Raw genomic sequence first — 20,457 nt, forward strand, 5'->3', positions numbered from 1 at the left:
AACCCCTGTATGTTCTATTTAACCATTCCACAAAGCTTTTATTGTGAAAAGCAGGAGCAGAAGTGTGTGTGTGTTTTGTTGCTGCTGCGAATGTTAGCTGCTCGACTCCAGCCTCATTATCATCGTGAACACTAACACAGGTAGTACAACAATTCGCGTTTATAATGACGGCCATGATTATTATAGTTATTTAATTTAGTCGTTCGTAGATGGATTTCGTGGCTTCGTTTGTTTCGATGATGACGTCAGCTGCTAGCCACTCGCTTAACCGACAACTCGTATATCTGGTTTCTATAGCCACCGTGCTAATAATAGCTACATAAGCCTTCGAGCTAGTTAGTTAACTTGTTAGTTACGTTTACATTTACGTTTGAAATGTCTTTTTTTTTTATATCGTATTCTTTTGATTTTTAAGCTTATACTCGTTCGCGTTGTCAGTGTGGCTTGTGTGTGAAATTGTCAGGTATCTGTCAAGTGTGTGCTAGCCAATGCTAATGTACGCAGCTGAGAATGAGCCTAGCTCTGATTGCCTAATGTTCGCTGTGTAGCTGCATTTCAACATAAACAGTGGAACACGCTTGTGTGGAAAACGTTGTAATTGTTTGTGTGTATGTTGTTGTTTTTTAAAAACAGAATTATAATGAATCAAGAGAAGCTCGCCAAACTGAAGGCAGAAGTCCGGATAGGTGGAAAGGTACACGTCTCCTCTTATTATGTTTTATTTGTTAAAATCTGTTCTGTAAAATGTGTGGTGCAGTTGAATCTCAGAAGCCATGAACATGTGTGATCAAACAAGTTAGTCGAGTTTTCAGCAGTTTTAAGTGCACAATAACCTACTTGTTTCATACAATATGTGTTAATATATTTATTTTTGGAAGCCCTTTAATATTTTTTACAGTGAATAAAATCATGTTGACTAATGTACCGCCCTTAAATCTGCGTCTAGACCGTCAGGTTTGTCCTGTCTTTGGCTCGGTGGTTGCTCGTGTTAAAGAATGTGATGGCATCCAGCATTTGCCAGGGGGGGAACAACCCTCAACCTCCTGATCTCAGCATTTTCTTTTATAAGGACGGGAGGCGTCAACTGGGGCCTCTGTGGCTTTTGCTCCCCATTCATTGTGAGGTCTGCAGCTGCACACTAGGTGGCGTTATTTATCGTTGCTGTGACAAAGGCCTTGTGCCTTAGTTGTACCATGCTGTCCTTCTCTTTTAACAAAACAACACACTTGTGTTCACTTGCTCTTACAAAAAGGCATTCACTTTACTCAGGAGCCTTTAATCCTGGGATTTTGTACTACCACTTCATATATTGTAAAAGATATTTGGTTCCAAATATCAGTCCCTGGGAAAGGTGTATCCAAGGGAATAGTGATGTGAAATCTGTGCATTTGTATCAATTTCAATTCAAATTTATTGCAGACTCACAGGGTGTCCATAGAATAAATAAAAGTGTAGGCCACGCTGAGCTCCCACATACTGAGATGAGTTGAGTGTGCAAAAAGCATTCAACAATGAGTGGTTTACATTAACAGAACACATACTAAACAACGCTGTCGATAGATAATACAGGTTATATGTGTCTGTTGCTGTAGCTGCATCCTCACGAAGGTCCAGAAATGAGTAAATTATGAGGAAATGTAATTGAAGTGTCCCACAAGTCTGACACAAGGAATTTAACTTGTTTGACAGTTGGTTCATTTCCAATCCTTTGTTTGGCTTTGACACGCGTTCTCTCCTCAGGGAACTCCCCGCAGGAAGAAAAAGGTTGTTCACAAGACGGCGACAGCTGACGACAAAAAACTCCAGGGTTCCCTGAAGAAACTGGGAGTGAACACCATCACAGGGATAGAAGAGGTGAGACGCATCTCCAACAAGAATAAAGCAGGACAACTTGTCAGTGCTGTCCTGTTATTTTTCTTAATATTTAATCTTTCTTTTTGAAAAAAAATCAAAGCACAAAATTTCGATTGAACCTGAGGAATTTATTTTTGCTTCATTCATTTATAGTGTGGCTCGGTTTACGAAAAGACTAATTAAAGACACCTTACCTGTTAAAAGTCACAAGGTATTTGCTATGCATTAATGTCCTTGCATGTTCGCTGCAGCCCGTCACTGTGGTTAATCTAAACATGTGGTCTGGTAGTTTAATTTTAAAAGAGCATCTTAACCATCAAGTGTAGGTGCTATAACTACAAACACTGGTGTTATTATCAGCTAGTGCCATCTGATTCAAAGTGAAAATTAAGCTACTGCTACCGAGGTTCGCACCACACATCGGTGCATCCTGAATCGTGTGTCGCTGATTGCAACACTTGTGTCTAAAACTTGACAAATACAATTAAGATTTAAAACGTGAAGCACTGCTGACACGTTTGTTTTTCTCTTTTGTTAAGCCGAGTTAACACTACGTGATTTTCAGTGCGATATTTGCAACTCAGACATTTGCAGTGCAGACAGACAGTGTGATTGTTCATGCCTGACGTTTCCTGTGATTGGGTTCTGCCCTTCATTCAAATACTCTCTGTCATATCGTGACTGTTTGCAACAATAAAATGATGTCTCAGTTGTTCATATCATATCATTCTCTGCCTCTGAAAGTCATGCCGTGTTAACTTTTTTTTTATGATCGTCCTTTTCTGTGTCTTTAGGTGAACATGATAAAAAACGACGGGACGGTAATCCACTTCAACAACCCCAAGGTCCAGGCTTCCCTGTCGGCCAACACCTTTGCCATCTCAGGCCACGCTGAGACCAAGCAGCTGACGGAGATGCTGCCAGGAATCCTGAGCCAGCTGGGAGCCGACAGCATCACGAACCTGCGCAAGTTGGCCGAGCAGTTCCCACGGCAAGGTGAGTACACACACACTCGCACACAGAGAAGCTCAGGTGTTCACTGTCAGTCAGGGCATTAGTGTAAGAACACGAAATAATTTCTTTTTCTCTTTGGAAATTAGGTTTGAGTGACATTAGAGGAAGAGATACATGCGTGTTCACACCTGATATTGTTTTGTTCTCTCTCTCTCACTGAAAACATTGTTTCCAGTGGTAACACAATTAAATACAGATTTTAGCCACTTAACAAAGTTGTATGCTCAAGTCTACAATATCTTAAGCTGCTGCATCTTGATGCTTGGTTCTGCTCTCTACACGCACCAAAGTGTTTCCAGCTTGCGGTCACATAGCAGCTGTTTTGCTGGTCTACAGCTGCCTTGCTTGGTAAGCTTGTGTCACTTAGGTAAATGTGAATTAGAGCTGAAAAGATTATTAATCGATTGCTAAATGAATCGTCAACTATTTTGATAATAGGTTGTTTTTTTGCTCCACATAACAAAGAAATCATTAGAACTGAATCATTTTGGTTTGTGGACAAAACAAGACATTAGAGAACATCGTCATTTCCACGTTTGACAAACGCCAATCTTTTTTTTTTAACATTTTCTGACATTTTATGGACCAAACAATTAATCGATTCATGAAGAAAATTCAGTTTCTCGTTGCCAAATGCAGTCTAACCATGAGATAAAGCTGCAAATGTATTCTTAAACTGTAGATATTATATTTATTAGGTGAGACTTTTGTTAAGAAGCTAAACTCTCTTTTTACCTTCTTGTCCGTGCTCGTTACCATGCGCTGACAGCTGTATGTGTCAGTGCCTCGTGCTTAAACTAGAAGACTCAAACTAGCCCTTTCATGCGTAAATGAACCGGGGGAGTAAATCTGTAATACAACCAAGAATTACAACTGCCACAGTCGATGAGTCACAGAAAGTCTTTTTAGCTGCCTGTAAGAGCCTGACGGAGCAGTGTGAGAATGTAGACGAGTGTTAGAAAAACAAAAAAACCACAAATGTGGGTAGAATAGAATAGAATGCCTTTATTGTCATTATACAAGTTGTACAACGAGATTTACTTGACTTCACCTTGAAAGTGCATACAGCTAACAACGAAGAACAATAACAACAACAACAACAACAACCAGTGTATGGGTCAAGGACATTAAAAAGAAAAAGTGACCCTAGTTAACGTGAGGTGGGTTTTCAGTTGCAGCGTACTACATTAAAAGGATAAACAGCCATCAAATTCTTATTGCACAATATGAAATAGCAGGTCTGTAGCAGGGTTTAAATATAAAAAGTGCATTTCTATGAGACGTGACCCATAGCAGGGTATAAAAAATAATAAATAAGACTATTTCCACAGTATGAAATGTATTTTTTTTTTTTTTTTTTTTTAACAGTATATGAATATAGAAATATAAATATCACAGTGTGAGATATGATTTAGCAGCATATAGAATATAAATATCACAGAGTGAAATGTAATTTTGCAGTATATAAAAATAGAAATATAAACATTTACACAGTATGAAAGTGATTTTAGCAGGGTACCATTTAAAAATATAGATATTGCACAGTTTGGAATGTAATTTAAGCAGGATAAAAATCTGTATATACAATATAAGTAGTGCACAGTATATAAGTATTGCATAGTGTGGAGTAAATTATTAATTAAATAAGCATTTCAGCATGAAATGTAGAGTATTGCACATGCCAGAATGTGTGAGAGTATGTGGTAGAGGTAGGATGGTCAGTGCATGTCCATGTTCAGTGTGGTTATGGCTCTGGGGAAGAAGCTGTCCTTAAGTCTATTTGTCCGAGCTCGGACACACCTGTAGCGTCTGGGTGTGACACATTGTGACATTTATGCTCTATTCTAAGTCTCACTTAAATGGTTTCAGTGATGAGGCCATTATTCTTCACAATATTGATTATTATATGAATCATATTAGTGTGTGTGTGCAAGGATTCTTTGCTCCATATAACAAAGAAATTATTAAAACTGAATAATTTTGGTTTGTGGACAAATAAAAGACGTTGGAGAACATGAAATACGACGACTGTGATCGGAGTGTGAGAAGAGCAACAGGAAGATTTTTTGATTGTGATGCTTCAAAGAGTTTCACTTTCATTGAATGTAGATGACTCCGTTTTGAAGAGGTTAGCATCATTGATTTTGTACAGAGACGAAAATAAACGCTGTACAAAGCGCTACAAATAAGGGGGTCTGCGGAGGTTTAAAGAACATAAGGCCCATGAGGAGCTACACCTTCTCTGTTTCATCTGTTTCACCGACGATTTCATCAGACGCTTTTAGCAGAATGGGAATCCCGTATTTGACCTTTTAAGTCAGCGTGTGAAAGAAGATAAAACACAACTCTAAATTAACAACAAAGAATGTATTCCTATGAACCTTGTGTTTCTTTGCGTATTTTGCAGCAATGGACATGAAAGCAGTCAAAGAGGAAATTGCAGAAGAGGAGGATGACGACGTACCGGGTACAGATGAAGACTGAGTTGAATTAAACGTCGTTATAAATGTGTGTTGACGTTGTGTTTGTGATGTACATACTTGTTTTTGTGTCTTTCAGATCTCGTGGAGAACTTTGACGAAGCTTCAAAGAATGAAGCAAACTGATGAATCCTCTCTCGCTCTCCCTTCTCCATCAACCGTTTTTTTTAATGTTTACCTCTTCTTACGGACTCACAAAGGACATTTCCTGTTGTGGGGAAACGGTTGTTAAAGGTGCAATGCATCATATCAGGAGATGTGAACCAGAGATGTGGCTCAGACCCACAACAACATGCAGTAGGTTTTGATTTCGGTCTGCGTTGATGTTTTTGAACACTCCAAAAAATGCGGATCCGTGCGAATCTCCGCACCCAAAGGACTCAAACTACTTTAAACATGCTGTAAGCTTTTTACATGGTTAAACGTGGCTAATATTTAAGAGATTGTTTATTAAAATACAGTTGAAGTGAATGAATATTTCATTTGACATATAGTGATGGTGATGAATTAAATAAAAACATTTTTGGCCTGTTCGCGATACTTGTTTTGTTTTTACTTTCACTGAAATAATTGAACAAAGAAGCTGTAATGTTGAATTTTCTTCTCTAACGAGCAGGTTTTTACTTTTACATGAGACGTATTTATCGATGCTCGCGTTATAAATAGAAAAAGCCACAGTGAACCTCTTCCTTTATACACTTCCTTGAATTCATAGATATCTGAGCCGTGGTGGAACACAGATGCCTGGAATGTGAGGGGGGGGGGGCACACATGGTGTTTTCAAACTAAACTATATACTGTATTTGACACAGTATAAAAAGGTAATATATATATGTATGTATATGTATATATATATATGTATGTATATATATATATATATATATATGTATATATATATATGTATATATGTTTATGTATATATATGTATATGTATGTATATGTATATATATATATATGTATATGTATATATATGTATATGTATATATATGTATATGTGTATATATGTATATGTGTATATATGTATATGTGTATATATGTATGTGTATATATGTATATGTGTATATATATATATATGTATATATATATATGTATATATATATATGTATATATATATATATATATATGTATATATATATATGTATATATATGTATATATATGTTGATATATATATATATACTCTCAGTTGCTTTATTTTTGTTCTACATTGTTAAATTTTGCATCCTGCAGTAGCACCATCTATTCAAGTGCTTGTTATTTTTGTGCAACAAATCCTGGTTTGTGTCACTCTGCAGATTAGACACTTTTATTTTCTAAATTCATAATGGAAATTACTTGTGGAATCGGGAGTAAATTAGCAAAGCTAATGGAATGCATTAAATAATAAATAAAAAAAGGAGGACTGTGTGCGTGGATAAGTGATGTGGTGTTTTACTCATCATCCACAGTCACTGCTGTCACGGCCCGTTACATTGATCATGAGTGACGCTGCTCTCTCTCTCCCTCTCTCTCTCTGCTGCAGCGTCTCTCTCACAAGGTTAACCGGGAATGGACTGGCCATTTTGGCTCTTGAGTGTCGTAGGTGACCGGGACGGAGCTGCGGACCCGCCCCGGGGCTCATCACACCACCTTCTGCAGCCGCTTTGAGCCAAAATGTCCCTCCCGCCTCTGATGCTGCTGCTGGAGCTCAGTGCGGGAACTGGATACACTCAACAGCATCAAGTTAGACTGTAACAGCTGCATGCAAACAGGAAATCATGAGTTGTCACCTAAAAAAACAAGAGCTCCTGGAGTGACTTCATGAATCATATATCAAGGGCGTTCTGGGGGACTTAAAGGCCCCGGTGTAAAAGGGGCTGGGCCCCCAATTTAACAAGTAATCTGTTACTTGTTTTTACACGTTTGATATACTTGTTTTTATTGTTACTGTGTGCACTCTGAGATCATTTTGCGACATGAAGTGCCTTAGAAATTGAATTACAAAAAACAACTACAACCTGGATTAGAATCAGTTGTCTGCCAGGATCACTATTTGGCATCCCTGTTATTGTTTATGGTCGTAACTACGATGGTATCCGAAGGTTCTCTGAACTTTTGACTTTTTTACCTGATAAATTAAAATAGTATTGCCTCATTTTTTTTTTAAAACTTCCTTCTGTCATGACCCAAATTCAAAGAGGAAAAAACATAAAATACAACCTGTGTTATTCTTAGCTCTGGTATTAACTCATTAACTCTAAATAAATTAATCTGACCACTGTGTTTGAATTCTAAACAGTGGTTTTGAGTTATTTATTTTATGGTTAAATAAAGTAGTAATTATATTTTATGAAAATAGTTTTTAAAAGGCCCAATGGTAACTTAAACCTGTTGCCAGGATTGGTGTGGTTTACACAATATAGAAATATTTAAATTTTTTAAATATATTTTTAAAATACATCCGTCTATCAATAGTTTTATTTTGAAATCTGTGAGCGGAAGTTCCAGGTGTAAATGATGCTGTCGTGACATTGCTCCTTATTTTCCCCCTAATATTGAACGTAGGGAGGGATACTTGAGTGGTGTCGCACAACTACGGTTGACTTACAGGCGATACTTTCCGACCAGTGCTCGCCGTGAGTGAGTGAGTGAAGCAGGGCTGCTGCTCAAAATAGCCCGTAAAGGCGATTAGCTATGACGGATACTAACGGAGGGGCTCCACGGGACTGCACGTAAAGATGAGGATTCCTCCGGTGAGTAACTGAATTTGTTTTCGTGACATTTCGCCTCTAACGTTTCCACACAGTAGCGGGCATTAACTCACCGTGGGTGGGCGTTGTGGTATTTTTGTAGTACGGCGTGTTTTGGAATACACAGATACGGTAGTGTTACGGTAACGCTATATTATTATTTTATTTTTTTGACGTCAATTACACAACACGTTAACGCTTCTCCTTGGCTTTACGAGCCGTGACCAAACAACCACCAAACACCGCAGCAGGCGTCACTTTCCCGGTGGATGTGAGGAGGGAGAAGAAGATGAAGAAGAAGGCTGGAAGTCAAAGTGCTTTTCATAAAAAATCCCACACAATATTCTTTTAAAAAAGTGCTTTCAAGTCCAGCGAGTCAGCAGCGTTGTGAGTGTCCGCCAGAGCAGCGAGTCGCTGCCGTCCCTCTGCTCACGACTGCCCGTTGAATCATTGGTGCTAACACTAGCTTCTCCATTCCCCCTCACAGTGCTACAGCCTGTTGTTGCTAACCAGCTGCACTACACTCTGTTTAATAACACACATTTTATTTGTTTACCACACTGTTCAGTCGACTTGGGCCATACTCACTCACTCGTGGCCTCGGTGAGGTCAGTTAGCTGACCTGCTAATACAACTAGTGTACAAGTTGTGGTGCTAAACTGTAGTGTTTGTGTGTGTGTGTGTTGTCTCAGCCCACCTGTGATTTAATATTTACTATGTGAGGCTGAGTTTGGCCTGCAGGCTGCAGCCACTGTGCCACTTTATGGTTGCATAATAATCCACGGTAAGGGTCATCTGTCTGTCTCCTGACAGTTGGATTATTGTTAATTGGCAAATGTTAATTTATCACAAGTTTATTGTGGGATAATACACCATGCATTGTGATTAAAAGTGCACACACAGTAAGTTAATCATGGTCAATTTCTTTTAGTTGAGTAGAGAAAATCTTTAATACATGTGCGTGAGTGACTTGAAAAATGCTGTCAACATCACCAGCATACTGTTCTAGTGATTTATTTTGAAGTAAAAACAACGGGTAGCCTGCATCTTTCCAGTCATTCCACTACCTTGTCATTTATAATAAATGTATATAAATAAAGGTTTAGTATGTAACACGAGGGATTGGAATCACAGTGTACTGTTTTTAGTTTGTTTTATTTCAAACACATTTACATCTTGTCACGTGTTTGAAAAGGAGTAGGCAGAAGTACATATGTGTACCTACACCATTCCTATTACACACAACTCCATTTATACTACTACTACTTTATCTCTCTTACATATTTACAGTATTTTATACAATGTTCTTAATGCTCTCGGTACAACACAAGAATATTTCTGTCTTTAAACTAGTACTGGGTGCGTTAACGGCGTTAATGTTAACGCACAATGCGTTTCCATGACGACTGACCGGAAAAAGATGTGCGTGACGACATGTTTACGTGACTCTGTAACGCTAAACTTTAAAAACAGAGGCACACATACGCAGTAACACAGGTACACTGGTTATTAGTGACGCTGCTCTTTTCGTTTAATAAACAGACCGCTCCAGTTCAACTGTAGGCGCGCTAACGGCGCTAAAGGAGCTAATGCAGCTAACGGAGCTAACTTGTAAACAGTGCCTGGACTCTGGTGTTGCGGCACGTAAACATGACGTCACACGCGTCTTTTTCCGGTCAGTCGGCATGAAAACGCATCATGCGTTAACCTAGTGCCCAGCACTACTTTAAACACTACCATTTCCTTTACCGTCCTGGATTAAACTGCTGTTCTTCATCCTTATACTTATCTAAAAACCTCACGATACGACGTTTCTGTGATAATCAATATATTGCTGGGCGATATGACCGTAGTATAATAGTTGAGATGGATGTCAGAGAATGCAAGATTGATACTTCCTACAGTGAAAGTGGTTGAAACCACAGAAACATTAACAGACTACAATATAAATCGTTCAAAACAAGAATATTTGTTGTACCTGGGTGTGTGCTTTTGGCAATAATCGATCAAATTGAAGAGATTATATTATACTTCAGTAATGATTGTTTTAGCCCTCCTGGACTGTGCCTAGTTCAGCCCACGTTACTGGAAAAGTCTCGGCTTAATATGACACCCTTCATTTTCTTGTTTGGCATCGCTCCAGTCTGGGGCTGGCTTTTTGTCCAAAGTCGGTGGCTGTGAAAATCACACACATTTTACCTGTTGCAACAGAAAAACAATATCCCACATCATCTCATGCTGTATTGAAACAGATTGAGCGGGTTGACTGACTCGGTAGACTGAGCCTCTCTTGTGTGTGCAGACTCCCCCTGATGTAGGTTAACTGTATACTTTCACAAAGTATTACAAGTCTCTCCCTGATGGCAGCACAGCAGCCTCTCTTATTCTGTCATGCAGTGGCTAAATGCAGATCACAACAATACGGGAGACAAGAAACTCATAATAGCTTGTGACACTTGCTGAGAAGCAGAGCAGCTTTGCTACACACAGACAGCTAATCTCTTCTTTACCTCTTTCAAACCTCAATGGATTTACCCGTCCGACCTCTCCTGACAAATGAATTATCCTTTTTTTTAGAAACTCTGTCACGTTTTTTCCGTCATAGGCTTTTTTTCATATGCTCTGCTTTCATTTTGTTTCTCTCCAGAAGAGTCTGGGAAATGGAAAACTAAAAACTCACAGGAGCAGGGAGGACAACTCCCAGTCCAAGTCCCAGTCAGGGCGGTGAACGTTGCAGAACGATGTGTCACTCAGTCATGAGATCACGTTGTTGAAAAGTGATGTCAGTCTATTCTTAAAGGGAGGAAGTGATCATTTGAGATTTCCTGCGTCTGGAGCACGGGCCGCATCTCGGGCCGCTGTTTCTCAGGATGTGAGCGCGCTGCCACGGGAAGTTTGTAGCACCAAGAAAACAAAAGTAACGGCGCAGGCATTTGTTGGGGAATTATTTCAAAGTTTTACAGCTGATTTCACTTAAAACTTACAGAGAAAGTTAGAAATCCCCTAATGTAAAATCAAATGTCAGCAAGTGAGCCAACAAAGAAAGAAAGAAAGTGCAAGGCGACAAGTAATCTGCTGACTGTTTTCCTGCATGAAGATAAACACTACATTACAATATCCAAAGGTGACAAGACTGATGTTGTATAGTTTGTGGTGTAGTGTACTTGCATTATAGAAAAATCTTTCCAACACTCTTAAAATCCAAAGAAATCAGTATTTATATTCACGGTAATGCACTATTTAATGTTTGGTTGCCTTGTCGTACTCATGTGGAGCAGTACAGAATGGATGGATGAATGAATGAATAATGATGTCATCTGTTTTACCTGTCTCTGCTATTGTGAATTGGACCAGAAATGACATGTACAGCGTTTTAAACGGTGCTTGCTGTATGACGTGTAGCGTAAAGCACGTGGTAAATGTGAAGCCACATTTTACGAATGTAAACTTCAACAAACCCACCCCAGTGAAACCCCCCTGTGTTTCTAGTTGACCGTGACTACTCATCACAGGTTTCTGCACATTCTGCCACCCAATTGTTTTGATTGAGAGACCCTTCTTAGTACACAGTTTTTTTGTTTTTTTTAAAGAAGGCATTGACAGGGTTCCCATGAGTCCTGGAAATCCTTGAAAGTTTGTAAATTTGTTTGCTAGTACGCCACCTACTGTTTCATGTGCCATTGCTTCAGAATACTTTTATTATCCTGGAGGAAATGGTTTTTTTCTTGCTGTACGTAGACCAGGCCTAAGCAGGAAAAAAAATGTCGAGTCATAATTCCTAGTGGTTGTTGTGGACACTGTCCCTCTCCACCGTTGACGTGAGATTCCGTGCACAATGATGAGTGAGTCACGTTAAGCGAGAGAGAACAAAACGACGTGATGTCTGGGAAATGCAAATTCCAAGATCTCTGTCTCACCAAAGAAAATGACAAAGACTGACTTGTCCAAGAACCCAAGGACAATCGCTTGTCCAGATGCAGAGTGTGCTGCAAATCAATAAAAGTGGACGTCATGAGAAACAAGTTGTCCTCCCATCTTGGGCTGTGTCAGCACATTTGGTCCTTGAATTTGACCTGGAAAGTCCTTGAAAAACCCTTGAATTTGATGTCAACCAAGGTGGGGGAACCCTGTATAAATCAGCTCTTTAAAAACCACAGTGATTTCTTTAATTAGCTTGTTTTTTCCAAGGAACAATTGCAAAAAAAATGAAAGGTTTTTAATTCACTACCATATGATAAAGAAAACCAATCAACCTCTGCTGACTCCGCTCTCATTCTTCTTGCTGAAGTCGGTTCGTATGAAACTTTGATGAAACAATTATTCGCAAAAAAAACGAGGTCCAGGGTTCTTATCAGCAAACATTCAACTCTCAACTCCCAGCTAAGTGGAGGAAATAATTCTCCAGTGAGGATTTCAGTGACAAAAGTGATTTATCGTGATCTCTCCCCTGAACACCTTCCCTCCCTCTGGTTAGCAGCCTATAGCAGGCCTTCCAAAAGTTTTGCGTCAGAGCTTTATCACACCATTCATCATGATTTAATGCACAGCTTGTCATGATTATATCCTTCCTGAAATACTCATTCTCATCACTCACTGTTACATGTACGCCGTGTACTTCAGTATGAGAAATGTCATCGGCTCATTTTAGCATAGCAAACAGGCCAGAGCCCTCCACGGATAAATACTGTTGTCTTAATGGTGCATTATGTAATAAATCTAAAGCAACTGGCCATAAAATCCTCCTAATATGTGACAGAGACATCAACAACAACAGTACAGCCAAAATATTTGCATTCAAAAAAGATTCTTGCGGCCTCAAAATCATGTTTCGGCATGTGCCACCTACCGCCGTCTACCAATCATTGCAGTCAGTAGAGTCTCAGCTGCCGAGCAACCACGGGTTGCCAGTTACGAAACCTAAAAGACCTTGGTAATTTGAATTTGAGTGTAGTAACAGTTTTTGGCCACATACTTATATATGGTGCCTTTAATATTAGAGCTGCAACTAACGATTATTTTCATCGATTATTGTTTGGTCCACAAAATATTAAAAAACATTGATCATTGTATGTCAACCCTGGAAATGACGATGTTCTCGAATGTTTTGTTTTGTCCACAAACCAAAATGATTCAGTTTTTATGATTTCTTTGTTATGTGGTGCAAAGAAACAAAGAAAATATTCACATTTAAGAAGCTAAAACAATAAGAAATCTTGTTTTAATGATGAAAAAAGATTCAAACCGTTTATCGATTATCAAAATAGTTTAATACTTGTTTCAGCTCTACTTGATATTAATATACTTAAACTGCTTCTTAATTCTTAAAATTCGCCTCCATCGGTGAATCATGGCATTCAACGGGAAATGTAGTCGAGAAGACAAATTTGAATGATAATATTTGGTGAAATTCTGTCAAAAAAAAAAAAAAAAAGTGCAATCGAAAGTCAATGTTAGAAGTCAGAGCTAAGTTTCAGTGGAAGTCATTGAGCATTTCCAAGAAGAGGACTCAAGGGACTGGGACTAAACAGCAGGGTTACCTGAGGAAAACAACTCATCAGTGAGGCTAATTGGGGGAAAAGGCTTCAATTTCCCAGGGAACATAAAGATTATACTCTGGAGTGCTGTGTGTGACGTCAGCCTGTTTGTCGTTAATGTTTTTCATAGGGTGTGTTATCTTGTCTGAGTGTGTGTGTGTGTGTGTCACGATGACATCAGCTGGTGTCTCCCAAACTCTTGAGCTCTCCTGAATAGTAGTTCAGGAGCCGAGGCCAGGTGTGAGCTCTTTAGGAACATTTAGGCAGGGTTATTTATTCTTAATTTGAAGAAGAAACCTAATGTTACTCTCAGAAATGACAAATAATAAAGACCAATGTTGTTAGTCTTTATTACTTCTTCTATCTTTATTATTTTGTCTGACCAACAGTATAAAATCCAAAGTGAACATCATCTTTGTGTCACAAAGAAGAATCTCAAATCCCCACAGCAGGAGAAGCCGGAACCTGCAGTAGATTATTTGACTATCAAAATAGCTGCAGATCAAGTTGAGTCACTGGGTTGTGGGGTTAGTTTCTATCAGCTTGGTTTTGGAAAAAATACATTAATGGATATAAAAAGGTGAGCATTAAGGACTGAAATGACACTCCACCTTCCACATTTCACTGCACTAGATATGTAGGGATGGATAGTGGATGATGGGAGGGAAGTGTGGACTAAAAAGAATATATTCTAAATTATTAATCAATAAGAGCGTCAAGTTAATCTGGCATGGTCTTGCTCTTTATTTACGTCATCAAGTTAGCTCCTTTTTATTGACGTCCGCCAAGGAGGTATATGTTTTTGACGGAGTTTATTTGTCTGTCTGTTAGTTAGCAAGATAACTCGAAAAGTCACGGACGGATTTGGATGACATTTTCAAGAAGTGTATGTAATGCGACCAGGAACAAGTGATTAAAATTTGGGCGTGATCCGTGTGTGGGTGGGCGGGGGTGGGCTCAGCTGCCTTGGCGGAGGTCTGCCCTCTCCGAGTGCTTTTCTAGTTCTTTGTGTGGTAACTTTGACTTTAAATTATTGCAACCTGCAGCTATTTATTGGAAGTGGGGTTAAATGTGTGGGAAAGTAGTCTAATGTTGCTGCTGTTAAGTGCTTTTATTGCATACTGTAATGTTCTTTTGTTTTTTTTTCTCCATGACCTATCAAAATGTGTAACGTTAAAAGGACCTTCATCTGTCCTCATCTGCAAGCAGGAAGTGGAATTAAGAAAAACAATGAAGCAGATGCAATTATTGTAATGTGCAATTATTGTGTGTGTGTGTGTGTGTCACATAGCCAAAAAAATAAATGGCAGACGACACTAATGACTAAAGTGATCTCCAGCTGATGGGCGAGGAAGTGAAACAGAGTGTTGTTGTGAAAGCGAGGACTTGATGAACTGCAGTAGAGTTGTAGTTTGTCCGAGGTTCCTCTGCTCTTTATGAGCTCGTCTTATTTGATTACGCTGTCATATGCCAGGATGTCGAGTCAGACTTACTTTATCGTGTTAGTTGTCTGCGAGGCCATTTCATTATTAGCATGTCTGGCTTTCACTGGAGGCTGGAGCTCGACTGTTCAACAACGCCAGTGTTCTTCATTTAAAAAAAAAAGAAAAAAAGAAATAGTGTCTGGTTTTGTTTCATTCAACATTTTGTATGTAATGTTTTACACAATGGATGTTCTGTGTGGTCATGTTTTGACTTTGGTCTCTCAGAAGTGGTGAAAATCAGATTGGTCACATATTTTACATTTGTCTCTGTGCAGATCTCCAAGTTACACAAAGACAGTCTCCAGACAGTTTGAAGTGTTTAAGTTTTTATCAAACAATTAAGAGGAATTGCTGAAAACCATAAGAGGCCTGGTTAATATATATTTGGTTTTGATAATGAATGATTTAGAGTGTGAGTGTACGTGTTTAAAAATGGATGCCATTTGCGATTAATGAAGACTGGCCAATTGTTATTTAATTATTTAGCTGAGGTTTACAGTTTAACAGCAGTGGATAGAAAGGATAACATTTTGATGACTTATTTTAATGTATTTTATTTATTTTTATTAATGACTTGCAAGATATGTTTTTATTATTTCTTTATATTTTATCAGATCATATCTTATTCTGCTCAGGGCCCCGTGCAGGCTTGGTCCGGCCCTGTTACTGTGTAGGTGAATGTCTGTGATCTGAAGTGATAGTGGCATATTTGCACATCGTCACGTCGATAAAACGACTTATTTCCATGAAATAACATCGACGGTGACTGACACGGTCTTTCATACATGCCATGCATGACTCCCTTAAAGCCTCCTCCCAAGTTTACATGTCTAAAAATACCTCTCTGTCATGCACGCTGACTCAACATGCATTATTCATCACCTCTGCAGAGTAATTAAATCTTAATCAGAGACGGGCTCCTGTCCTCATGGAGGTGTGTGTGTGTGTGTGTGTGTGTGTGTGTGTGTCCTGCAGTGCTTTACTGACTTCTATACCGTAAGACAAATGACATAAAAATTCTCTCGCTGAGGAGAAGGGGAATCCTCTCCTCTGAGGTAGGATGTGTAGGAGTTGGACGAGGTTCAAGCGTTTACGGATGAGTTTAGAGGATGTGAAGGTTTATTCACTGTTGGTTGCATGTCTGCAGGCTTCATTCAGGTGAGGACACAACAATGCTGCTGCCATCTGCTCGCTTTGCTCTCTACCTAATGAACTCTAAAACATTTGGCTTCAGTTCAGTTTGTTTTCCGAGGCCCTTCTCCTACATACAGATCAGAATCAAAATGTAAACAGGTTTAAAATAATGCAGTCAGTGCAGACTAGAGAATAGTTTTTAGTTAGGACTGAACTGAGTCTGTTTTTTTTTTTAATCTGAGCTTAAAGGTTTGTTCAGATTTGTCGTTTTTGTTATGAAATAATTCCTCATTGAAATGAAAAGTTGGTCATTGTCATGGATGCCCACCCCAGTGGTAGCCTCTGGTATTTATATATTTAAGCAAATGTCTTAGTTTTCACCACGATTTTCCTTATTGACAGATCTCCATTGTTGTGATACTGTGTCAGAGAAACTGTCTGCTCGAGTATTTTCGTTATTTCGTTGATTAATCTGTCGATTATTTTCTCGATTAATCATTTGGTCCAAAAAATGTTGATCAGTGTTTGTCAAACCTGGAAATGACTCAAATGTCTTGTTTTGTCCACAATCCAAAATAATTCAGTATATTTAAGAAGCCAAAACAATTAAAACAAGAAATCTTGTTGTAATCATGAAAAAAAGCTTCAAACCGATTCATCAATTATCAAAATTAGTGCTGGCCGCCTTATTGCGTTTCCACTACGACTGACCGGAAAAAGACTTGCGTGACGTCATGTTTTTGTGACTCCAGATTGTTAAAATTAGTCTCTAATGTAACGCTAAACTTTAAAAACAGAGGCTCACATACAAGGTCACACAGGTACGCTGGTTATTTGTAGCTCTGCTCTTTTGGTTTAATAAACAGACCTCTCCAGTTCGACGTTAGGCGTGCTAACCAGCGGCAAAAGGAGCTAACGGAGCTAAGTGGTAAACGGTGCCTGGACTCCGGTGTCACGGCACGTAAACATGACATCATTACTGTCCTGGATTAAACTGCTGTGTTAAACTGCAGGTGTCAACTATACTATGAGCGATACTAATGTTAAATACAAAATCACCACTCTTTCATTCTTTATTTTATTTATATTCAGGATTCTTTAAAATGTCACAGTGGAAATGTTGGCGTTTTTTTTCATTAGCGAGTAAATCAGTGACTCTGACTCAGTGTGTACTGATGTTACTTGGCCTGTTTCAGTGCCTGATAATGAGTCATCCTGCTCCATCTGGACCGTGATTGCCTATAGGATTGTAATGTTTTCTAATTGTAGTTTATTAGTTTTGTTTCATTCACCAGCGGATCATTAGTTTTGTAAATGTTGTGTTATTTTTGGCTGCGACATCAGGATCTTCCCTCAGCCTTTCGCTTTGACTAATGTGCGTGACACGTGTGGCGCTCCTGTCCTGTGCCCGTCACTGTTTAGTGCTGACATTGTGTCCATGCTTGCATTTTAAATGAACTGGAAAATGTGTTGACTCTGCTCGATGCTCCGAGGCCTTCGCTCTGCGGAATATTTGCTCTCTGGTGTAATCCCTGGTTGCTCTCGTCCTTATGAGAATGACCCTCAAGTTCAGCCTGGTTGTTTCTCATTTGCAGCCCCACACACACACACACACACACACACACACACACTCGTCCTCACGTCATCTCGTCCTCACTCCAAGGTCCTCTCATCACCAAGGACATTCTATGCAGGGTTACGATGCTGTAATTCAGGCTTCAGCTGTTTTACATTCATGACTCTGATTGCCTTGTCATGATATTATATGGATAATGCCTCACTACTCATGGTGCGCTGGATGCTGCACATACACTATAAGATAGGGTATGCATTTTGTCCTACAGACATTTGAGTTGCAAATTCAATATATAGATTTTAAAGTAGATGGAGCATTGCCACATAAGGTACTATCACAACGTTTACTACTATACTCTAATGCCATGGTTCTCAAACTGTGGTACATGTACCACCAGAGGAAGCTTGCGTAACACTGGTGGAGATCAGAAATACTGTTCCCCTGTATAAACCAAAGTATGTGATCAGAGTGGATCTGAAATCTTCAGATCCACTGAAGATCTAAATTTGTAATAAATTAAATAATAATAATTAGAGTCACCTTATCTCCCACCCCATCTTCATTTAATTTCAATATACCAGTGTGAAGTATATGTGAGGAAGAGGAGGATGATGAGAGAGCAAATTATCTTATTGGGATTAAATCTGCCCCTCGTGAAAAGTCCGTAGTTCGACAGCTCAATATTTTCTCAGGTGGCACTTTGGAATAAGAAGTTTGAGAACCACTCCTCTAATGCTTTTTTGAATTCTGTATAGAACAACCAAGATTAAACAATTTCGTTGCAGCCATAGCGATTTGCTAATTGCATTATATAAAATTTGAAAAACTGTTAATTTAGTGTCCTCATACCCAATTGGGACTGACTTGACCTTGTAGTCTGATAATACGTTGTGAAAAAGAAGCCCAAACTTCTTTAAGGAAACTCTGTGCAACTTATATTAACTGCATTTTGCTCTTGTTCAAGCCAGGTATAAAAACAGAAACCAGATTATGGCTGTTAGTCATAATCATAAACAGGTAATCATTTTCAAATTGATGTGTGATTAAAAAAAAATTTGATGTGGTCTCAGGAAATGGAAAAAGTTCACCACCCAAAACTAAAGAATGAATTATCCCTATTAAAATGATGAAAACCATAATATTTTATGTCTAAAAAAGTCACAGGTCACTGTTGAATCATAATGTCCTCTCTTTTTGGCCATAATTCAGCTCATAACTCATGGAATATAGGGAGCTTGTTACTGAATTTTCTGCATCTTGTAATTGTAGTTTTTTTATTTTTATTTTTTAACATCTAAACCTCACCCAAAGTGGAGCTTAAACAAAGACTCAAGAAATGAAACATCAAGCTCACTCAGCTGGCTGTTTTTTGTTTTGTTTTTTTTTCCCCAAAAATCTGAAATTCATTTACTGCAAGAATGGAGGGAATTCACTTTATCTTGCTGTGGTTGTATCACCACACACTGGTGCAAGCAGTTTGCTTTTGCTGCACAGGATGAGAAGCTTCACTGACTGCTGCTTTCCCTCTGTGTTTAAGGTGTGGGCGCTGGGCGCTTGCCAGACTGGGTGAAGTGACAGGCGAGAGGGGAAACCTGCTGAGAACAAACACCGCCTGGGACGGCTGAGGAGAACCTCTGTGCAGGTGAGCACCTGTGGAAAGAAGAGAGGAAAAGAAACACCCAACACATTTCCTTCTTACACGTTTGTTTCCTAGAGAATCAGGAACTTGTTTCCATCTAAAAAGGTGCCAAGATACTTTTTGTTTATTTCAAAGATTCATTAAAATTATTCCTTAAGAGGTTTTCAAATATTTTCAACTGATCCTTGTTCAGGGTGATGACGACTATTATGATGGTAAATTTCAAGTCAGTCAGAAATACTTATTTTTTGCTGATGAGCCGCTGCCTGCTTGGTACAGCATGATAAATCAGTGAAAATTAAAATTCCTCCAAAAAATTTGAAAATCAAGGATGCACACCATCGGGTCATGCTCAACCCATATACAAAGTATTAGGGCAACCTGACTAATGGTCAGCGAGATATGCCTGTCACAGACAGACAGACAGACACACAGACGCAACTTGCTTTATAGATATATGTATATAAAAAAGAGTACAGGACAGATTTGTGAAAAAAGGAGATAGGACTCTGTCCTTTTGAGACATTTACATACATTATGGAAGTTGTTGAATTCTTTGCTAAGGACACACTCTTCCTTCCTGCAGGTTCACGTGGCTGTCGACAGGGTGGAGCTTCCTGACCCATGGAGAATTACTTCCAGGCTGAGGCCTTCAACCTGGACAAGGTCCTGGATGAGTTTGAGCAAAATGAAGGTGAGCTGCAGCGCGAGCATAACAATGGGTGTGGAAATGAGACAGGGACCAGGTGAGTCACTGTGTGTGCTTGAAAGATGCATTAAAGAGGTGTGGCCAGGAGGACATCGTGACACAACCCTTGAGTACATTTGTTGTCAGAAACAACAATCAAACACTGCCCAATAGGGGCATTTTTCTTGCAATATATTCAGGTTATATAATTTCTTTGGGTGATTTTTTTCGAACCAATGACATTTTTTTCCCATGGAACCAATCAGAATGCCTTAGAAATATTCAATTGAGCAAAACACCAGCTAATCAACAGTAATTGGTTTCTTC

General features: G+C 39.0%; 2 protein-coding genes across 3 annotated transcripts in view; both read left to right on the forward strand.

The window, feature by feature from the left end:
• Positions 1 to 51: 51 nt before the first annotated feature.
• btf3l4 (basic transcription factor 3-like 4) lies at positions 52 to 5,881 on the forward strand. 2 transcript variants are annotated; one of them, XM_083890345.1, is made up of 6 exons: positions 52 to 140; positions 634 to 694; positions 1,741 to 1,854; positions 2,649 to 2,850; positions 5,276 to 5,335; positions 5,428 to 5,881. In XM_083890345.1, the coding sequence occupies exons 2-6, from the start codon at positions 641 to 643 to the stop codon at positions 5,472 to 5,474; spliced, it is 477 nt and encodes a 158-aa protein (XP_083746471.1). In that variant the 5' UTR covers positions 52 to 140; positions 634 to 640; the 3' UTR covers positions 5,475 to 5,881. The 2 variants fall into 2 exon arrangements, with proteins under 2 accessions (XP_083746471.1, XP_083746472.1); XM_083890346.1 differs by having other exon boundaries at positions 56 to 133; positions 629 to 694.
• Positions 5,882 to 8,008: 2,127 nt separating this feature from the next.
• The window catches only part of zfyve9a (zinc finger, FYVE domain containing 9a), a 33,056-nt gene continuing 20,607 nt past the window's right edge, over positions 8,009 to 20,457 (forward strand). Inside the window, exons 1-3 of the mRNA XM_083889187.1 lie at positions 8,009 to 8,078; positions 19,341 to 19,445; positions 20,029 to 20,136. Of these exons, the coding sequence (XP_083745313.1) occupies positions 20,067 to 20,136 (70 nt within the window). The 5' untranslated portion in view covers positions 8,009 to 8,078; positions 19,341 to 19,445; positions 20,029 to 20,066. The remainder of the gene's footprint in view (positions 8,079 to 19,340; positions 19,446 to 20,028; positions 20,137 to 20,457) is intronic.

This window comes from Microchirus variegatus, assembly GCF_963457635.1.
Source record: "Microchirus variegatus genome assembly, chromosome: 5".
NCBI classification, from domain to species: domain Eukaryota; kingdom Metazoa; phylum Chordata; class Actinopteri; order Pleuronectiformes; family Soleidae; genus Microchirus; species Microchirus variegatus.

Bases quoted from the DNA above. Each gene is read 5' to 3' on its own strand.
- btf3l4 (XM_083890345.1), top strand. From the start codon at position 641: ATGAATCAAGAGAAGCTCGCCAAACTGAAGGCAGAAGTCCGGATAGGT. The intron at 695-1,740 runs GTACACGTCTCC...TTCTCTCCTCAG, and splicing joins AAGTCCGGATAGGTGGAAAG to GGAACTCCCCGCAGGAAGAA. The intron at 1,855-2,648 runs GTGAGACGCATC...CTGTGTCTTTAG, and splicing joins CCATCACAGGGATAGAAGAG to GTGAACATGATAAAAAACGA.